At 35.0% G+C, this 20,303-nt stretch overlaps 2 protein-coding genes across 2 annotated transcripts in view; both read left to right on the top strand.

Moving 5' to 3' along the window:
• The window catches only part of LOC150092015 (G protein-coupled receptor 161B-like), a 60,424-nt gene extending 52,315 nt beyond the window's left edge, over positions 1-8,109 (top strand). The window contains exon 4 of the mRNA XM_090371064.1: positions 7,983-8,109. Coding sequence (XP_090227190.1) covers positions 7,983-8,013 — 31 coding nt within the window. The 3' untranslated portion in view covers positions 8,014-8,109. The remainder of the gene's footprint in view (positions 1-7,982) is intronic.
• Positions 8,110-8,834: 725 nt separating this feature from the next.
• On the top strand, positions 8,835-19,769 carry LOC150092016 (uncharacterized). The gene is made up of 2 exons (XM_090371065.1): positions 8,835-9,086; positions 19,432-19,769. The coding sequence occupies exons 1-2, from the start codon at positions 8,903-8,905 to the stop codon at positions 19,767-19,769; spliced, it is 522 nt and encodes a 173-aa protein (XP_090227191.1). The 5' UTR covers positions 8,835-8,902.
• The last annotated feature ends 534 nt before the right edge of the window (positions 19,770-20,303 follow it).

The following is a 20,303-nucleotide window of genomic DNA, read 5'->3' on the forward strand; positions in this document are numbered from 1 at the left end:
AATTTTAATGCTCTATCAGTTTACTACAAAGTCCAGAGGTCAGCTTGGATGGATTCTTTTCTATTTTAAGAATGGTTTTCAACTGAATTTATTATAAAAGTTAAGCACATTTGATGCATTTGAAAGTACCACTCAAGGCTGTTCTTGCCCGTGACAATGCTCCACCGTATCCCATCGACCTATCTCCTAATGACATTAAGGTGGTGTTTTTACCACCTGGTGTTACATTTGGTGCAACCTATGGATCAAGTTGTGATAGTTAGTCTGAAAAGTCATTACAGAAGAAAACTTCTTTCAGAAATTCTTGAGAAGACTGCCAGTGAAGAAATGGAACTCACTGAGGCCCTTAAGAAATTTAAGATCAAGGATGTGATTTACACGTTGGCATCTACTTTTGAGGAAATGCCATCAATGTTTGTGAGATCATGGAGTAAACTATGGTCTAATGTTGAAAAATTAACTGCAAACTGCGATCTGGACAAAGAGCCATGTGTCGAGGATCTGACAGATCACAACAACATTGGTTTGCTTTGCTTAACAATTTGCAACAATTATCAGAGTTCAAAGACCTGGAAGAATGAGACATCGATAAATGGATTGTAGGTGATAACATTGTCTATGCTGCATTCTGGGCTATCTGCCAGGAGTTTGTAGGCTGCCACAACATCAATTTGATTTGTCAATGCATTAGCATTAGTAGAGGCATATGATGCAAGAAAGCAAGCTTATTCAGCATCAGCCAAAAAAAAAAAACGCACCACTCCCATTTCACCCCTCCTTTTGCTCGAAATACCTGTCCAGTTGAGCCTTAAATTTGTTTAGGCTATCAACTTCAACAACAAGTGATGGAAGTCGGTTCCACCAACCAACCACCCGCTGGCCAAAGGCAAATTGGTAGGTGTTTCACTCCTATACCTTTATATCCATCTGGAATCTGGTCTTCAACACCTGCCTCTCTGCGTAACAGATTCCTGACAATGGAATACTGGATTCTGTGGTGTCTGAACTGTCTGGGAAGGAACCTGTTCATATTGAAATCTATCCTAGGCATGACCCCCCTGGAAGCTCACTGTTCTCAAAAAAAAAAAAAAAAAAATCTGTCTGCATTCTCTAAGCTGCTACCCAGTCAGATTGATCCCCCCATCAATAGACGATATATTCACTTCCAAAAGCAAGCAATAGAAACCACCAGAGCGGGAAACGTCCACTTAGTACCTTAGACTCCTTAATACATTGACTATTAAGGCTTATTTGGGTAAACGGTTTCCGACGCCAATTTGAGTTAGGCATTCTAAATTATTCAGAACCCAAATTATAATATATATTCATTACCAATACTAATTAAAGCTTATTGTTGTAAAAAAAAGCTTCACAAATTATCTTGTAGTTGGCATATATATTAGAAAATTTTTGCAGCAGCCGACTAAGAGTTAACTCAGACATGTAACTTGCAGAATTTTCTGTATGAGTCAGTGCTGTGTGCAGATCCGCAGGAGTGACACAGACTTTGTCGTGTACGCTGTATTTAGTACTTTTAAGTTTTTTTTTTTTTTTTTTTTTTTACAAAAAAAAAAAACCTAAAACATGAATAAGAGACCACTGACTGAAGAAGAGCTTGAGCTCTGTGCTAATATGAGTTACTTGGAATTTGAAGAGCTTTTTGACAAGCTGTGCGCTTCTGGTTCATAGATTGATCGGATCAAATGCTCTCATAATTATTCAGCACTAAGAAAAACCACCAGATGGCTGAAAAAAATTTCATTACATATTATAGAAACATATACATAATGCATACGTCATTTTCCGTCAAGTTACGGGTTCCACCATAAAATTCAGAGAAATATTCATTGAATCTTTTATTGGAGAAAAAATTCTAAATGTTCCAAAGAAGATTAGGTCTAAACATGAAATTCATTATTTAGAAGCAATGCCACCAACTGAAAAAAGCAGGCCTGACTAAGCCGCGTCGAGTATGTACAAGAAATAAAAAAAAAATGCCACGAAACATGCTGTTGTTGTCCACTGTGCTAAGAGAAGCCAGCTCTTTGTGTGTAGAAGTTTTCAAGAAATATCACAAATAAACAAGGCGCCTCCGTAGCCAGGTGGGCAGGAGCAGCAGTGCGTAGCACATGCTTCTTGATTACAGGAGTTCGAGCCGTGACCACCAAATACGGAGGATGCGGAAAGGTCAGGGAATGACCACTGCATATCCCCAGAGCAATATGGCCTTAGTTGCTAATGCTCCCAAAAACCAAGTAACAACAACAAATAAACAATATTTTTGTGAGTTTTAGTAATACACTTTTCTTTATGTATTTGTGAATAAAATATTTTTTTTGTGAAAAATTTTCTGTTTTCTGATGCCGTGGTTGATTTTTAATTCTTATCCCAGAAGCCCACTATCCATCAGTTGCACGTATTTGCTACAAATTACTCATACCAGTCCAAGTTAACTCATATGCGGAATCCTGGGCCAGGTTGTCAAATAAGAGTTAACTTGTATTTGGTAGTCAACATGTTAAAAGGGATGTTCCCGTGTAACATGATCCAATACTTCAACACCTTCTCCATAGATCCAAATAAGTTTGGAGAAAATAGAACATACAGAAGCCAAATTATGGAACGAAATCTGAACCAAATCACCAGAACTACTATAAAATCTGAGCTTTATTTTGTATCAGAAATGTAACTAATTTAATGTAAAAATATTTTGTAAAAGTAAAATAAATTGTAATGACAGCAGAAATGATATGTAGAACAACGTGCATATATAATAACAATATTAATTTAATATCAGTCTTATTTTAAAGTTAATGGTTACTGCTATTAAGTAAATACAATTTTCTAAACAATGTATTTTAAATATCAAAAACTTGTATAAAATTGTATGCTGTATATAAAAAAAAAAAAATGTATGTACACCATCCTAGCCCACTGGCTGTTCAGGGGGTGAACCTAAGGTGAATAAACAGATAATTATTCTCTTTCTTGGTGATTCCTTTCTACTTCTCTCTCAGGGTAACTGGAATTTTTTGCTGGTGCATCATAAGCCTTGTGGTGCAAGGCTTCCTTGCACCATATGGCTAATAATAATATTTTAGAGAATGAAATGTTAACAGATGATGAAATTATCAAAGCAGTTAGTCAAGAAGAAATGGCAGAAGATGGAGAACTTAGAAGCTATGAGCAGAGATAAAAATAAAAGAATAAGTCATTCAAAAGGAAAGAAAGAGCTTTAAACTGCGATAAGATATATTGAACAGCAAGATAATTCATCTGCCATTGATATAATTCTTATTAAAAAGTTCTGTGGTTTTGGTTCAAAACATGAATTTAAATCAAAAAGACAAATGAATATTACCAATTTTTTTTATCTAAGTAAATGTTTTATTTAATTTACAACCTGTAAATGGTATTTTGCATGTGTTTTTGGATTAACTGGCCTTTCATTTATCTGAGATCCTATGGGACCTGAGGTCTGGTCCCATAGGAGCTGGTTAATCGGGAGTCTACTGTATATGTACATTCGGATGGATATTTTACTGCAAATTTTATGTGGAAAAAAAATTAATTTTTTAAAATGTTCGATTGTTTTGTTTGTTGTGACTTTTTTTTTTGCTGCTAAGTCTAAAGTTCCTTAACAATACCAGTTTGGTTTTGTTGCATTCTTCCTGGTTTTTTGCCCATTTCAGTGCTGTTTTTAATGCCATAATAGTTTCGCTACTCTGGATTTTCTTCGATGGTACTTCTCTTCTTCACTATAATCCTCAGAAATTTCTTCTTTTAAATGAGCAAAGACAATGTCATCATCTGATAAAATTTGAAACCCTTGATTGGGGGCATCCAATAAAAAAAACCATTCTTCAATGTCTTTTTCATTGCAATCCTCACATCCAAGAATAACAGAATTTTACCAAATTCTTTCTTTGCGAGTGAGTTCAGTTGAATATTTTCCCTACACTTTGTTCCTGAATCAACCTCTGGCCAGAGTTTTTGCCATCCACGGGCAAGTGTTAGTTCAGAAACATCGTTTTACACCTCAGCAATCATAAAAACTGATTCCAAAATGTTCAAATTTTTTTAAAACAAAATAATACCTTCTGAATCTCAGTAGGAAAGAAGCAAACGTCATAACCTTTTTCTGTAAAACCTTTTAAAAGTCTAATGCCTGCCTTGGTTTAAAAGTTGCTGACTTCTCAGTAAGAGAAGTCACGTTTGGCAGGAAAAATAAAACTTAAATTTGGATCAATGCTGTTACTGTCATTCTTACATGGATGTATAGGTACATTATCTAATAGAAGTAAAACTTTTTCAGGGTGTTTTTTTTTTTTTTTGTGGTTTTCTGACTTTTTTTAACTTCAGGAATTTAAAAAAAAAAAAAAAATCAGTCTCGGAAAACAGAAACATCCATCCAGGCATTTTTCTGGTTTTTATATAAAACAGAAAAATAGATTTTTAAATGCTCCCAGTTTTTCGACTTGCTGCCGATAATGAGCATTTTTTTTCTGTGCATCCCAGTAGCATTTCCTATCCTGTCTATCCCAGAAAGGATAGACAGGATAGGAAGGGAGGAGGTGTTATGCTGTTAATAAAGAAAAATATAAAATTAAAAGAAGTGCATCCAGTTGATAGAGATGAACAGTGCACTGTTGAGTCAGTTTGGTGTGACATAAGCACTGCGAAAGCAAAAATTAGAGTAGGAGCGTGTTATAGGCCTAATGACTCGAATGAGTATAATGAACAATTGTACAGAGAAATAGTGGGCTAGTAAATCAGAATGTCTTATAATGGGGGATTTTAACTTCCCAGATATTGACTGGAACTTGTGGGTTGGCCACTCACACACTAGTCAGACTTTTGTGGATTTATTGGATGATTGTTTTCTGCAGCAGCATATTCGAGAGGCAACCAGAGAAAGTAATACTCTTGATCTGGTTATCAGCAGTGATCATTCGTGTATTAGGAATTTGCAGATAAAAGAACCACTAGGTGGCAGTGATCACAGTGTACTGACTTGGGATTTACTTAAAGATTTAATTACCATCAGGGGTAAAGGAAAGGGTTTTTGCTTCCGTAAAGGCGAGTACAGCGGTCTCCGACAGTTTTTAAATTCTGTACAGTGGGATCAACTGACGATGTTACCAACAGTAAATTCTAAGTGGGAAGCATTCAAGGAATTAATCGTGGAAGCTACTAAAAGTTTCATACCTATTAAGAAATATTGTTCAAGGTTTAGGCCTAAATGGTTGTCAAATGAACTAATGAGACTCGTAACAGAGAAGAAAAATGCATGGGATGCATATAAATTATCAAGCGACTCAGAAGCCTATGGCAGATATAAGTTAATCTGTAATCAGGTCACAAAGGAGGTTCGGCAGGCGAAGGCAGATTACGAAAATCCTTGGCAAAAGATGCTAAGAAAAACAGCAAGGATTTCTTTACTTATATAAACTCTAAAAGGAAGGGCATGAATCTGATTGGTCCACTTGACATCGATGGTTCGACTGTTGATGATCCTGCTCAGATAGCAAACAAACTGAATGAGTATTTTGCATCTACATTCACACGTGAGGAATTATTAAGGTTTGAAAATGGCAGAAGGTTATCAAATTGTAGCAGGGTGCTTAATGATCTTGTAATAACTGAGAGCAAAGTGGAAGAGAAATTGTTGAAGTTAAACGTAAGAAAAGCACCTGGGGTAGATGGGATCTATCCAGTTATATTAAAGGAGGCGGCAAGGCTACTAAGCAAACCATTAGCCATAATTATGAGAGCATCCTTGGACTCAGGGGAGCTTCCCACGGACTGGAGATGTGCAAATGTATCCCCAATTCACAAAGGGGGATCGAAGGGTGACACGAGTAATTACAGACCAGTTAGTTTAACTTCTGTTCCGGGTAAAATAATGGAGTCGCTGGTTAAAGATGCATTGCAGGATCATCTAGACAAGACTGCAGCAATAATTCAGACACAGCATGGGTTTGTTAAGGGAAAGTCTTGTCTGACAAATTTGATAGGATATTATGATGTGGTTACAAAGGAACTGGATGCAAAAAACAATTTTGATATCATATATTTGGATTTCAGGAAAGCTTTTGACACTGTTGCGCATGGAAGACTATTGTACAAATTGGAGCAGAATGGTATTAAGGGTAAGTTGCTACAATGGATAAAAGGATGGTTAAGTGCGAGAAGACAGAGGGTGGTAATCAATGGGTGCTGCTCTTCTTGGACTAATGTTATTAGTGGAGTCCCACAGGGTTCGGTGTTAGGTCCACTGTTGTTTTGTATATTTATCAATGATATTGATGAAGGTATATCAGGCTTAATGTCGAAGTTTGCACATGATACAAAGGTTGGCAGGGTTGTTAATGACAGTAATGGCAGTGTGCTACTGCAACAGGATCTAGATAATTTGGGCAGATGGGCTAAGAAGTGGCAACTGAAGTTTAACCTTGACAAATGCAAAGTACTGCATATGGGTAGAAATAACCCCAGAGAAACGTACCAACTGTGTGGTACTACACTTAAGGTGGTAGAAAATGAAAAAGACCTGGGAGTAATTGTGCAGTCAGATATGAAGTTCTCTGAGCAATGCAGACAGGCTGCCAGGGCAGGTCATGGGGTTTTGTCAATGATATATAGGAATTTTGCTAGCAGGGAAAAGGAGGTGATTATCCCTCTGTATAAGGCAGTGGTCAGGCCACGCCTTGAGTATTGCGTACAGGTCTGGAGACCTCATTTTAGGAAGGATGTAGATTTACTTGAGCGGGTACAGAGAAGGGCAACAAGATTGGTGAGGGGAATGAAGGGATCCTCTTACCAAGAGAGGCGTAAGTTCTGCAAATTGCAGTGGCTGGAGACTAGGCCCTGCACGGTGATCTGATTGAGGTATATAAGGCCTTGAATGGATTGAGTACGCTGAATTCTGATGGGATCCTTCCACTTGTTCAGATTACGAACCTAAGGGGGCATAAATTCAAATTAAGAAAAGATAGATGTAGAATAGATGTGCGGAAATTTTCCTTTAGCCAGCGGGTCGTTAATTGCTGGAACAAACTTCCATCTCTCGTTGTGGAAGTTGATAGCTTGAATAAATTTAAGGAGGAACTGGACAGGCATTTGGAGGGAATGGTGTGATTTTTTTTTTTTTTTTTTTTTTTGGCTGATGCTGCATAAGCTCATACATTTGCTTTCTTGCATCACATGCCACTACTTCTACTACTATTTGCACACAAAGCAATTGTAACTTGCTCTTTTCTTATCTTTAAACCTGGTGCGTTCATTTCTCTTTTAGTGGCTAGGTTTTTTTCGGTAATTGCTTTCCATAATTATCCTGTCTCATGAACATTATAAACACTTTTTCTCACAGTTTGCTATAACTGAAGCAAACTTACTTTTAAATGATGCCGCCGCTACTGATTCGTGTGCAGAAAGTTTCTTGCCTTGAATATCTAGTTCATTTATACTGTGTCTCACTTACTTTAAAGTTTTTTAGCCAACCTGTGCTTGTCTTAAATTGTTCATAACCTCTTAATTTTCAATTAAAATTTAATGCTTTTTTGCACAGCATTGCTCCAGAAACTTTTTTTTTTTCTTCAGAAACTTCACTTCTGAAGTTTCTGAAGCAAATTGTCATAAATTGTTGAAGTCCCCCACATTAAACTCTTCGGTGAAATTTTCTAATTCTAATGATTTTCATTGATATTTTACCATAAAAAAAACTGAGAAAAACGAGAAATCACAGTTTCAGTACTAATAGATTTTCTCAGAAAACCCATTAGTCAATCCAACCAGATGTGCGACATAAAAAACAGACAGAAATACTCTTGTAACGTAATAAACATTCGTCTCAAATCCTACCATTAATTTTAAAAAATAAGAAAAATCAGCCTTTAAAATTAATCTGGATAACTGAAATTCTACTGTATGTTGAATTAACTGTGTATGTAATTGAATTATCTTGTTTCTTTGTATTATAGGCTGAGAACTTATCAGCACCTCCTTGTATAAGCAGTAATGCAGATCAAACAGTTTGCAACGACAATTTGAAAACATTTCATCAGGAACATCTGCAAGAAAATACTGCCAAGAAAAAATTAGCAATTAAATAAGGCTTCATTAAGAATTGTGTCTGGAAGTTGGTGTTAAACTGCTAACTTATTAATAAATAATTGCAGTGCAGTTTACAAGATGCAGTACTTCAGCTAACTATTTATAGCCAAAACATCACATCAATATGAACTCAGTTAATATTGTTGCTTGAATTCTGAATTGATATTTTTTAACTCAATTTATTAGAATTTAATTATAAAAAGAAAAAAAATGTAAAGTAAGTAAATTTCATTTCTTTTTTCCTAGGTTTGAGTACCATCAAAACTGCTTCCTTTGTTTGGTACTTTGGCAGAGTAGTGCGACATATGTTATTTTCACTTTGAGCATTAGTTATCTTCTCCCATTTACCATTATGTTAGCATGTTATACAAAAATATTTCAAGTAGCTCGAAGTAAATGCTGTAAAGTTCATGTTGGAGCTATAAGCTGTAATGCAGACCAAACACATTTGCAAAGACAACTTCAAAACGATGTTTCATCAGGGACATCTGCAAGAAAATACACCCCAAGAAAATTATCATGGTTTGCTGTATCTTACCATTCGCCAATGAAAAGTTTTGCAATTATCTGCATAATAATTGGTTCTTTTCTTCTTACCTGCTGTCCATATATAATTATTATCATCCTTCAGTGTTTTTGCCAGTCATGCATTTTATCTTCTTGGCATGAAAGAACATCACTGTCAGCTGCTTTTTGTAGCTCGATGAGCTATCCATTAATATATGGTTTGCTTAATAAATCAATTCGAAAAGACTTATTATCACACTGGTATTCACTTCGTTCCAAGATGAGATCCAGATGTCAAAGGCTATGCAACCATCAAAATTCTAGGCTTGTGCAACTCACCCAGCAGTCAAACTCTGTTGCTCCTGAGCCTCATCAGAAGTTTTCTGAAAGACTACAGTCTCCTATAACAAGGTGTAACAGTGATATGTCTATTAATCTTCACAGAAAAATCAGTCAGGATTCAGGTAAGCAGTTGCCAAAATGTTAGTATTACTTTTATGAAGTTCTGTCTTCATAGTATTTATTTAAATTAAAATAATTTACATGGTGTAATTTAGCACTCAAGATGCAAACAAAACATTTTTATAGTAATAATTTATGTTCATTTATATTTCATCATGTATGAGATGAAATAAATCATTTACTTAAATTTGGTAAATATTTTTATATAGTCCTATATGAACAAACATTGTATAAATTGGATCATTGTAGTCAGTAGTTATAAATGAGCATTGCTCTTCGTGGACCAATGTTATGTCCAGAGGAGTCCAGTTCCTCTGGCTATCTGCCCTGGACTCCTTACTGTTTCTTATATTTATTAATGATATTGAAGTAGGTATTTCTCGTTTAATAACTAAATTTACTGATGATACAAATATGAGTATGGTGTTTAATGACAGTAATCAAAGTATGATTTTTAGGGTTTAGTGTCAAACAGTGTTAACTATAAATTTAGTTTTACTTTATACAAATAACAATGCATTCTCGTGTCATAGAGCTAAGTACATTTCCGATAAACCAAGAAAATGTCAAGTGACTTTTTCTTGGTTAACTACAAAAACATTAATTACAAAATGATTTTGTAGTTAGCATTTTGACACTAAACCCTCAGATTATACTTTGATTATTGTCATTAACATACACATACTGCATGACGGCTTCTAATAAAAGTATGTCAATAGAGGGAGGGGAAGTCGCACGCTACTCTGTGGGCTAACTTTACATCCAAGTTATGTAACACTGGCTATTAAGATGCTAATTTTTGTGTTCCTCAAAAATTGATATTATTTATAGTTGTTTCTAGTGTGAAATACTGCATATGAAAATAATGCAGTTTTTTTGAGGGAGTTTTGGTTCATCCTTAGCTATTTTCATTTAGCTGTTCTTAAGTAGCTGATGGGAATGCCAAGTTTTACATCCCAGCGGAAGTGAGGGAGATCAGCCAAGAGAATGACTTTCAGGGGTTGGATGATTAATATTAGATGAAATAAATGCTGCCCATAGAAGCAACTTATTCCAGTAGTAAACAACTTTCTGTCTAAAAGAAAACTTCCTGCAGTTAAGTTTATACCTCTTCCCTCGTAGCATATATGGTCCCTTGTTGTGGAATCAGCAGGAGAGAACGAGAAAATTTCATCTTTCATTTTACTTTCTCCCCTCAGAGTCTTAAAGGTGCCGAGAGAGAGAGAGATGCTTAATGGTGATTTTTATTTATCAGTGACAAAATTACTCTCAAGCTTAAGAGTTTTTGCACTTTTCTGGAACTCGTGGTTTCATCTGTCATTTATAATATTTCCAGCTTTGGAGAACAAGCATGTTGCTAAAACATTGATTTTTTTTTTTTTTTTTTTTTTAACATTTATGGCCAAGTTTAGATAGAGATGTTGGTTACCAGCCACCATTTCAAAGGATTTTTGTTTGTTCTTTAGTAGGATCAGTGCCTCTAAATATCTCTGCAGTAACCTATGAATTTGAATTATGCTTGTTAAATGGTTGTACAGACACTATAGTTTTATTGAAATCATGTCAGATTGAAATTCATTCCACTCACTGCTGTTGTCTTTGTTCGCATTTGTTTTTCTTGTCAAATCACTGTCATCATTAAATTAAACTCTTTTGTTAATAATTCTATTACGTATTTTTTAAGCTCTCTGCAGCTGAATCAATAGAAAATCAGAGAAGTTTAAATCATAGATCTAAGAGTGTGCATACAGAAATCGTTTTGTTAAATTCCAAGTTTGAAAATCTTTCTTTCAAACCAATCTGCAAGGCCACAGGTTCCCACCTCTCAGGTCTAATTCTTCCTTAAATTTATTCAAACTACCCATTTCTGTAACACCAGATGGAAGTTTTGCTCAAACATTTGATTACTGTAGCTGAAAGCAAATCTCATATCTTTCAACCAACCTTAAATCCCATTATCTGTGTTCAGAGAAAGAGTGAGGATGCCATCAGAATTTAGTTAACTTAATCCATTTGAATCCTTAAGCACTTTAATCAGGTTGCATTGCTGACTCTTAGTTTCCAAGGACTGTTATTTGCAGAACTGTAGCCTTTCTTGTTAAGCTACCCTTTTGTTTCAGTATGAATAATCTTATTGCTCTTCTTTTCTAAACTAAATTGGAGGATTCCAGAACTGTATGCAATGCTCATGATATTGGTTAATGATTGCCTTATACAATAGGATAATAATCTTGTCCCTATTGGCAAAATTCCTGTATGTTGTTGGCAGATCCCCATGACCTGTCCCAACAGCCAACCCTCAGAGAACATGTTGGGTGAGAGAATTAATCCTAGATCTTTTTTCACTGTCCACCATCTTGAGTGTGGTATTGCTCACTCAATTGCTTCTTGGCCTATCTGTAACCTCAATTGCTTCTCGGCCTATCTGTAATTTTTTCAGGTCTTGTTTCACTAGTATGCCTTGGTTCATGTCATCAATCATCCCGCTAAATTTTGTGTCATCAGCAAACTTAGATATTAAGTTTGCTACAACTTCACCAATATTGATAATAAATGCCAAAATTAGGGAATAGCCTAGTCTTCCACTAATAACATTAGTACAAGAAAAGCTGTGTCCATTCATAACCATCCCCTCTTGCTCAGCTATACCTTTATCCACAGCAGTAGCACACGCTTCTTGATTAGACTGGGATTCGAGCCCGTCACCACCAAATACGGAGGATGCGGAAAGGTCAGGGAATGACCACCGCATATTCCTGGAGCAATATGGCCTTAGTTGCTAATGCTCCTAAAAACCAAATAACAACAACAACAACATCCACAGCAGTAATTTGCCTCTAATGCCACACTGCTTCAGTTTGTACTGCAGGCTTTTCATTTATGCTGTTTTCCAGTTTTTTGGCTATTTCGACCTATTGTTGGGTTGTCTTCTGTTTTTTATTATAACCTAGCTAGGACGTTACATTTGCATCCATGTTTGTTATAATATTAGTTGAACCAGAAACATCTATTTCCTGATCCAGGTAATTAAGTTCCAAAGAAAGAGTAAGGTTCTGTATCCATGTCTGGTTGATAGTATAGAGGAAAGAATGACAAGGGGCATATGTGATATTGATAGAGAAGGCTTTGGGATTGCACAAAATTTTAGTTAGAACTAAAATTTTTTGTGTTAAAGTTAAGATTATCAACAATAGCTTGCTTCATGGCTTACAGTTGTAATTATTTTGGAAGAGAGGTAGTAGCTGGTAACCTTATCTTTAAAACAGTGTCTTATGTAGAGCTGCCATATCAATACCTTTTTCAGACATGATTTTCCATAGTTCATCTGCAACAGCTTTAGAGCACTGAGCATTGATCTGGAATGGGTGAAACTTAGTGCAATTCTTGCTTTGTTTACTATTTGTGACTAATTCTAAATTTTACTTGCTCTCCGGTATGCTGATACTCTGGGCAGTTATTGTCCCTGATAGAGTGGCAGTGGCTGTCATTATTATTTTTTGAACCTGAAGTTAATACATTTTAGTTCTTGTCCCTTGTTTTTTGTAGGGTTCATGAACTATTTCCTGTTTTTTAGCAGTTTAATGAAATGTATCCATATACCAAACAGTTGTAACATTTTTCTGTCAAGTGCATATTCCTTATGTTTTAGGTGACCTGACTGACAAAGCTCTTACCCCCAGTCATTTTTATTCTTCTTATTAGTTCCTGCTAGATTTGTATAAAAGAGTTAAGCATATTTGTTTCATATGCTTAGTCTTATAAGTATTGCCTTGTTTCCTTCTTCGGGTACCATATGGTTCATGCACCTCTTAAGTTTTTATAGTAAAGATCCTCTCTGAATTCTATAGCTGCGAGGTCTTTGTCTGTACTGCATACTATTATTTTTGGTACAGATTTTTGTTTTCACAGATTCTCATGTCTATCTGTTGTCTTTGATATTGTCTATTTTTGTCTATTAGTCTTTGATATTGTCTTTTAGGATGTTTGTTCCTATTATAATCCCTTTATTATATATAGGCCTCATGATCTCAATCTTTACATTTTTAGGATTTTGCCTAGTGAATTTTGACTTTTTGTTCAGCATTGCAGGTCGCTGGTGTTACTAGTTTTTAGAATCATTATGCTATTTTTAGACATTCAGGTATGTTTATTTGCATATAATATGAATATAATATAAAATATTGCATATTTTGTTAATTCAAAGCCTGGAAAAGTGACTTCAGTAATTGAAAACATCAAATTATTACAACAAATTAGCATGGGAAAACATACAGGTCTGGAGGGGCCTCATTTTAGGAAGGATGTAGATTTGCTTGAGCATGTACAGAGAAGGGCAACAAAATTGGTGAGGGAATGAAGTGATCCTCTTACCAAGAGAGGCTTAAGTTCTGCAAATTGCAGCGGCTGGAGACTAGGCACCTGCAAGGTGATCTGATTGAGGTGTATAAGACCTTGAATCAGTTGAGCACGCTGAATTCTGATGGGATTCTTCCACTTGTTCAGATTATGAACCTAAGGGGGCATAAATTCAAATTGAGGAAAGATAGCTGTAGAATAGATGAGCAGAAATTTGACTTTAGCCAGCGGGTGGTTAATTGCTGGAACAAACTTCCATCTGTTATGGAAGTTGATAGGTTAAATAAATTTAAGGAGAAACTGGACAAACATTTAGAGGGAATGATTGTGTGAAAATTTTTTTTTTTTTTTTTGGCTGATGCTACATAAGCTCATGCGCTTGCTTTAGCATTAGCATTAGTAGAGGCATTTGATGCAAGAAAGCAAGCTTATGCAGCATCAGCCAAAAAAAAAAAAAAAAAAACCCCACTTCCACTTCACCCCTCTGTTCGTTCAAAATACCTGTCCAGCTGAGCCTTAAACTTATTTAGGCTATCAACCTCCACCACAAGGGATGGGAGTCTGTTCCACCAACCAACCACCCACTGGCTAAAGGCAAATTTCCGCACGTCTATCCTACATCTGTCTTTCCTCAATTTTGCATCACGTGCCACTATTACTATATCACTCAGTTTTAGTTTAATTCTAGCACCATTAGTGTGTAACATAACAGTTCAGTTTTGCTCTAAAACAAACTTTACAGAATAGGGCAGTTGGAGCATTTAATTCAAAATGCCAAAAATAGAACCTGCTGCTTGATGTATGAAATTTTGGATTGCCAATCACAGAAAAGATTTTATTACTGATGGCAGTATTGTATTTTGTGTGTTACTTGTGAAAAGAACTTACTATCCATATCGAACATGTAAAAGCAGCACAACAGGAGAAAACACAAGGAAAAATTGCCAGATAAGTCACTCACTTTTAACCAAGGTATGTACCTCAAGAGAAGAAAAAAGGTGACTTTTCAAAGGATCTATTTCTCACCTAAGCAGCCATATCCTGTTTAGTAAATTAAGTAATCCATTTTTCAAATGATTTTTGAAAAAATATTGTGTAAATCAAAACATTCCAGATGAACTTACCTTGACAAATTATTATAATGCTATTTATGATAGCATGATCCACAAAATTCATCAAGATGTTGGAGAAAAGTACATCTGGATGCCTGCCTATGAAATGGCAGGTGCTTTTGCTGTTATATTGTTCATTTGGTATATGAAAAATTAGAGGAGTCCCTTCTCATCTCTGCATTTGAGTCCTTGCACTTTAGGTGGTATATGACTTTCATCAACCGGTGAAATACCACCACTTTGCTTATTGGAGGCTTGAAGTGGTGAAACCCATGTTTAGTCTCTAGAGCAAAGTTTCCGGCATCCCCCTCCCCCCATACTTCTCCTTCAACCTATGCACGGTACTAAGTACTATAGGTTTTGATACCTTTCGTGTTTGGGGTTTTCATAAAAAAAATGTTCTTGTAAATGTGAATCATTTCCACAGTTGCAAAATTGTAAATGATTCTTTGCAGTTATTATGACCTAATTCTTCAAATAGGCCTCTGGGGTTGAGAATGTTCAAATTTAAAATATCCACAATAATACTACACTAACCATAAAACTAATACTTTATTAAAAATAAAAATGGTATAATAGAAACCGGATTAATTAAACTGGTAATAAAATACACTGTTTATATAAAAATATATAAAATAAATTACACAATAGAATAAAACACACATAAATCATGGAATAAAAGCAATAAAAACACCACCTTGTTGTCAAAGGCACCCACTTCCTTTATCAACAGTAATACCTATAGTACATCCTTAAATATTTGCAGGATCGTGGTCCACAGGAGAATAGGCAGTATTCTCCATACATGCATTGGAACCGGAAATGGCTCAGTAGCATGCCAGGCTGAACACACTTATCCCATCCAAGAATCACAGTTTTGAAGAAGGGATAAATGCGGATTCCTGTCTCTATTAATAGTGTTACACTCAGAAGAGCAAATCCGCAAACTCTCGAACCATTTGCAGTCCCAAAATCTGTGCGAACGGTCGACCATTTTTATTTTTAATAAAGTGGCAGTTTTACGGTTGGTGCAGTTATGAATATTATGGCCTAACTGGGAATTGACCCACGGGGAAAAAAGGCTGCATTATTGTTATTGACACTAGTCCATGTGTGATAAAAGCAGCTTATGCGTTACAAATTTTCTACCAACCTAATCCACATTACTTGCTTAGCCCATGGCTTGCAATTTGTGAGGATTTTGGCAAAATTAAATTATTTCTTGTTCAAAAAAGATCTTTGTAAAAGCTCCTACAGGGCAACAAAATTGGTGAGCGGGGAACAGAGGGCTGCTTTTAACAAGAAAGGCTTAAGTTCTGCAAATTGCAGCATCTGGAAACTAGGCAACTGCGAGGTGATCTGATTGAAGTGTATAAGGCTTTGAATGGTTTGAGCAAGCTCAGTGCTGATGGGATTCCTCCTCTCATTTAGATTATGCACTTAATGGTTCGTAATCAGAGGGGGCATAAATTCAAATTGAGGAAAGACATTGACAGAATAGATGTGCAGTAATTTGCCTTTAGCAAGCAAGTGGTTGATTGCTGGTTGATGGTTGATAGCTTAAATAGGTTAAAGGAAGAACTGGAGACACTTTTGGAACAAATGGATAGGTGAAATGGGAAGGGGTGTTTTTTTTTTTTTTTTTTTTTGGCTGATGCTGTATGAGCTTGTTTTCTTGCATCATATGCCACTACCAATGTATACATAGCTATTTATAGAAATATGCAACATGACCTCTGGCCTTCCTCTTCCAACAGCACCTATTTGGACAATGTGGGGACTGGTTTCTGGGTGTATTTTGTGCTAAAAACTTTTGATTCTACAAAAAAAAAAAAAAAAAGAAGTTAGTGCTTTGGTTACTGCAGCTGCTGGCACTGCTGAGACTTTTTGTAAGAAAATATTTGCTGCTCATAGAGACTCATTTGCTTGGTTACCTAATTTTATAACCAAATTGAAGCACGAGGACTTTCTTTGAATGGTGCAATTAAAGAGGTAGAGACAAGCCAGTTCGAAATTTCAGTTATTCCTGCAGACTTAGGTGAACTTTTTGAAAACTCCAGATTTTATATTTTAATCAAAATTGATGACTTTTAATGAAAATGAAGAGGAACTTAATGCTCCTAAAAACCAAATAACAAACATGCTTCAAAGAATCACATTGTAAAATTAACCTGGTCACTTCTGCCAATATGAAGAAATCTTTCTGCTTTAATTAAATGATTTTGGAAGATAAATACCACAGATTTACAATGGAGCACATTGAAAAATATTTTGTTTACTCTAATGAAAGTTATTCCAGGAGTGAGTTCTAAAACAGTCCTTAGTCTGAAATTTTCATTAACAGTTCATATATAGTTATATATATATTTATATATATCTATATATATATATATATAAAGAATATTTATTATTAGTATAAAATATAGTAAGTAGATATTTATGTTTAGAATTAGACTAATGAAAATACAGTGTACCCTGGGAGCGATATACGTGTTGACCGAAAGGGGGGGGGGAAGGAATCGAAATTAAAATAAATGTAACAATAGAAAAAATAAACCAAATGGAATTTTGAAGAGACGGCCAAGGTGGAAATAGCATTGCCGTGTCATTCATAATTTTAGTGTCTTCTTCAGAGGTCATCCACCAAAATAATGAAAAAGACAGCAATACTCTTACTTCTGTTTCCGACATGTTCTGTATGTCAAGGTACACGTGCGAAATTCCACGTGGTAAATCTAATATAAATTTTGAATATAATTTTGAATAAGGTTATACAGGTTAGCCAATACAAATATGTGTTGATAAAGTAATACATACAGATCATGGATGACCTTACAGAAGTAAGTAGAACGCTATGAAGGTGGAAAAACCAAAGACATTATCTTTGGTTTTTCCACCTTCATAGCGTTCTACTTACTTCTGTAAGGTCATCTATGATCTGTATGTATGATCTTTGGTTTTTCCACCTTCATAGCATTCTACTTACTTCTGTAAGGTCATCCATGATCTGTATGTATTACTTTATCAACACATATTTGTATTGGCCAACCTGTATAACCTTATTCAAAATTATATTCAAAATTTATATTAGATTTACCACGTGGAATTTCGCACATGTACCCTGACATACAGAACATGTCGGAAACAGAAGTAAGAGTATTGCTGTCTTTTTCATTATTTTGGTGGACGACCTCTGAAGAAGACACTAAAATTATGAATGACACGGCAATGCTATTTCCACCTTGGTCGTCTCTTCAAAATTCCATTTGGTTTATTTTTTCTATTGTTACATTTATTTTAATTTCGATTCCTTTCTTCCCCCCCCTTTCGGTCAACACGTATATCGCTCCCAGGGTACACCGTATTTTCATTAGTCTAATTCTAAACATAAATATCTACTTACTATATTTTATACTAATAATAAATATTCTTTATATATACATTATGGTTGTAGGGTATTTTTTGCGTTAGCAGTGACCCTGATCCATATTTCATGTTATCGTAATTCTGCTTATCTAATCTTATCTATATCTTAATTCCCCCCCCCCCCCCCCCCCGCATATACCAATAGCTACTCCATTCTATTATTCTATAAGATTATATATATATATAATATTATTTTTGCGTATTTTTGTGTATTATCCATTGTAGTATGTTTGATCAGCTGTGTACTAAGAGTAGAATTATTAGGGAATTTTTCAGCAGCTTCACTGTACTGCAGGTTACCTTGTTCTATCAATCATTACAGAAATTCAGTTTTACATTTCTTTTTTAACTTTAAACTGTATTTTCAGCTATTACATCTGTGGAGATATGTGATAATACTGATGTGTGGTTTTTGACCTTGTTTGTGAACTACTTGGGTAGATGATTTTTTAGTACTTGCTTTTGCAATCAACCACTATATCAGCTGGAGTAATTGTTTTCCTTTTCATGCTGTGCAGTTTCAATCATCAACCCAAGCTCAGCATGTTGGAGGGATTTTCCTGTGTTTTGCCACATTCACATGTCTGTTTTCATGCATGTTATTTATAACTGATTTAGCAACTATATCAACAGTTGTGTTACTTTTTTTTTTTTTTTTTTTTTTAACAGAGTATTGTTGACTAATGTTTCTGCTTTGCTATGAACTTTTGGGCATGATTACTTCAAATGCCTTAACAAGGTCTTTGTTAGTTACAAAATCAAGTTTTCAATCTGTTGTTAACTTTACAAATTTAAGTCCGAAATGTACAATTTTATACCTCCATGGAGGATGAAAAGTGGTCTCTGTGCTAATTTCCAGAATTTTCTCTTAAGCAGTAAGTTATGTACAGATCACTTGAAACCACTAACACATGCATTGCAATGTGGGAATATTTTTTAAAATTGTTTTTGTTTCCTACCCACATTTTCAGTTTTTTTTTTTTTTTTGTTTAATATGTTTAATTAAACTTCTCATCTGGAGCCTGTATGCCCAGTTTATAATTTCTCTTTCATAGCACTTCAACTTCACTTTCTCCTTCAGTTACAAATGATTGCATTGTTTATTCATCTTAGTCAGGAACAAGTGGGGAACTGAAGTTCAGCAGAATCATTTACTCCAAAAAATAAGCAAGGAAAATGATGGTGGGAAGGGTTAAGATCATATTTTTAGAATCTCTTGCTTCTTTACTGGACTGCTAATGTACAATTTTGTTGTGTCCATTGAGGACTGTTAAAGAGGGATAGCCTGTCTCAAAAAAGATTCAGTTGGTGCATTATGAAATTTCATTATTCAGTATCTGATAATGGGAGGTGTCTGATAAGGGAAGATTTATTGTATAAATTCTTTAATTTAATTTAATCTTGTTCTAAACTTATTTTAATTTGTTTCTTTTTTTTCCTCTCACCCCTTCAGGAACCTGCAGCAGTGGATGTGAGGAAAGTGACATAACTACTGCAACTCCTGTGCTTCCATACACTAGCCTAGATGATTCTCAGTGTTCAATAGCAAATGTCATGGATAAAAAGACCTTTAAGAATTCCCTTGACCAAATGCAGACATCTGAAGGCCAAGCTTCTACTAACACGAGTATTATCCATCCTACTTTTGAAAGGCTTAACAGTGAAATATCTAGCGACAGTTTGACATTTGTTCTAAACAAAGATGAAAAAAACAATAGTAAAAGAAATTGTGCAACTGCAAATAATATAACAGAAGTTAGTGAAGATGAAGGAATTATTGAAGACAGCTAGCTCGCTAAAAGTTATTCTTTATACTCAGGTTTTCAGTTTTATTATTGTCAGTTTTTTACCTAAAAGAATTTTTTCAGTTTTTTAAATATCTATTTAATTTTAATAATTTATTGCGATCTTTAGCAGTTAAGACTTAAGTTTTTTGCTTTTCTTTATTTTCGAAACAAAGAAACATAGCTAATGTGTCTTAATTTAAATATAACAAGGATCATTGCTGAAATTTGTTAATTATTACAAAGTACTTAAATTGGTTATTTATTCTCATGCAAAATGGCTACAGAATAAGAATTTTAATCTAATCAGTAATTGCTGAAGTCTCTTCTGATACCTTTATTTGTAACTCAGACAAGTAGGTGTCATAGTTTTTGTAAAGTTTCCAGGCTAAGTTAAGCACAGAAATTCTTGAATCTTCCCAAGTGCCTTTCATTGATTTTTAGACTTATCCAAGAGATATGCAAAGTTCAGCGACAATCACGTGTTCACGATAAATTTCTCAAAATCAAATAAGAACCAGAATTATGGAACTTTGGCTTA

The sequence above is a fragment of the Mastigoproctus giganteus genome, chromosome 1, assembly GCF_048544385.1.
Source record: "Mastigoproctus giganteus isolate SK-2022 chromosome 1, ASM4854438v1, whole genome shotgun sequence".
NCBI classification, from domain to species: Eukaryota; Metazoa; Arthropoda; class Arachnida; order Uropygi; family Thelyphonidae; genus Mastigoproctus; species Mastigoproctus giganteus.

What these genes read in the sequence shown, in the direction of transcription:
- LOC150092016 (XM_090371065.1), top strand. Translation starts at nt 8,903, where the DNA reads ATGAGATCCAGATGTCAAAGGCTATGCAACCATCAAAATTCTAGGCTT. An exon ending in AAAAATCAGTCAGGATTCAG is followed by an intron (nt 9,087 to 19,431) that starts GTAAGCAGTTGC and finishes TCACCCCTTCAG; the next exon opens with GAACCTGCAGCAGTGGATGT.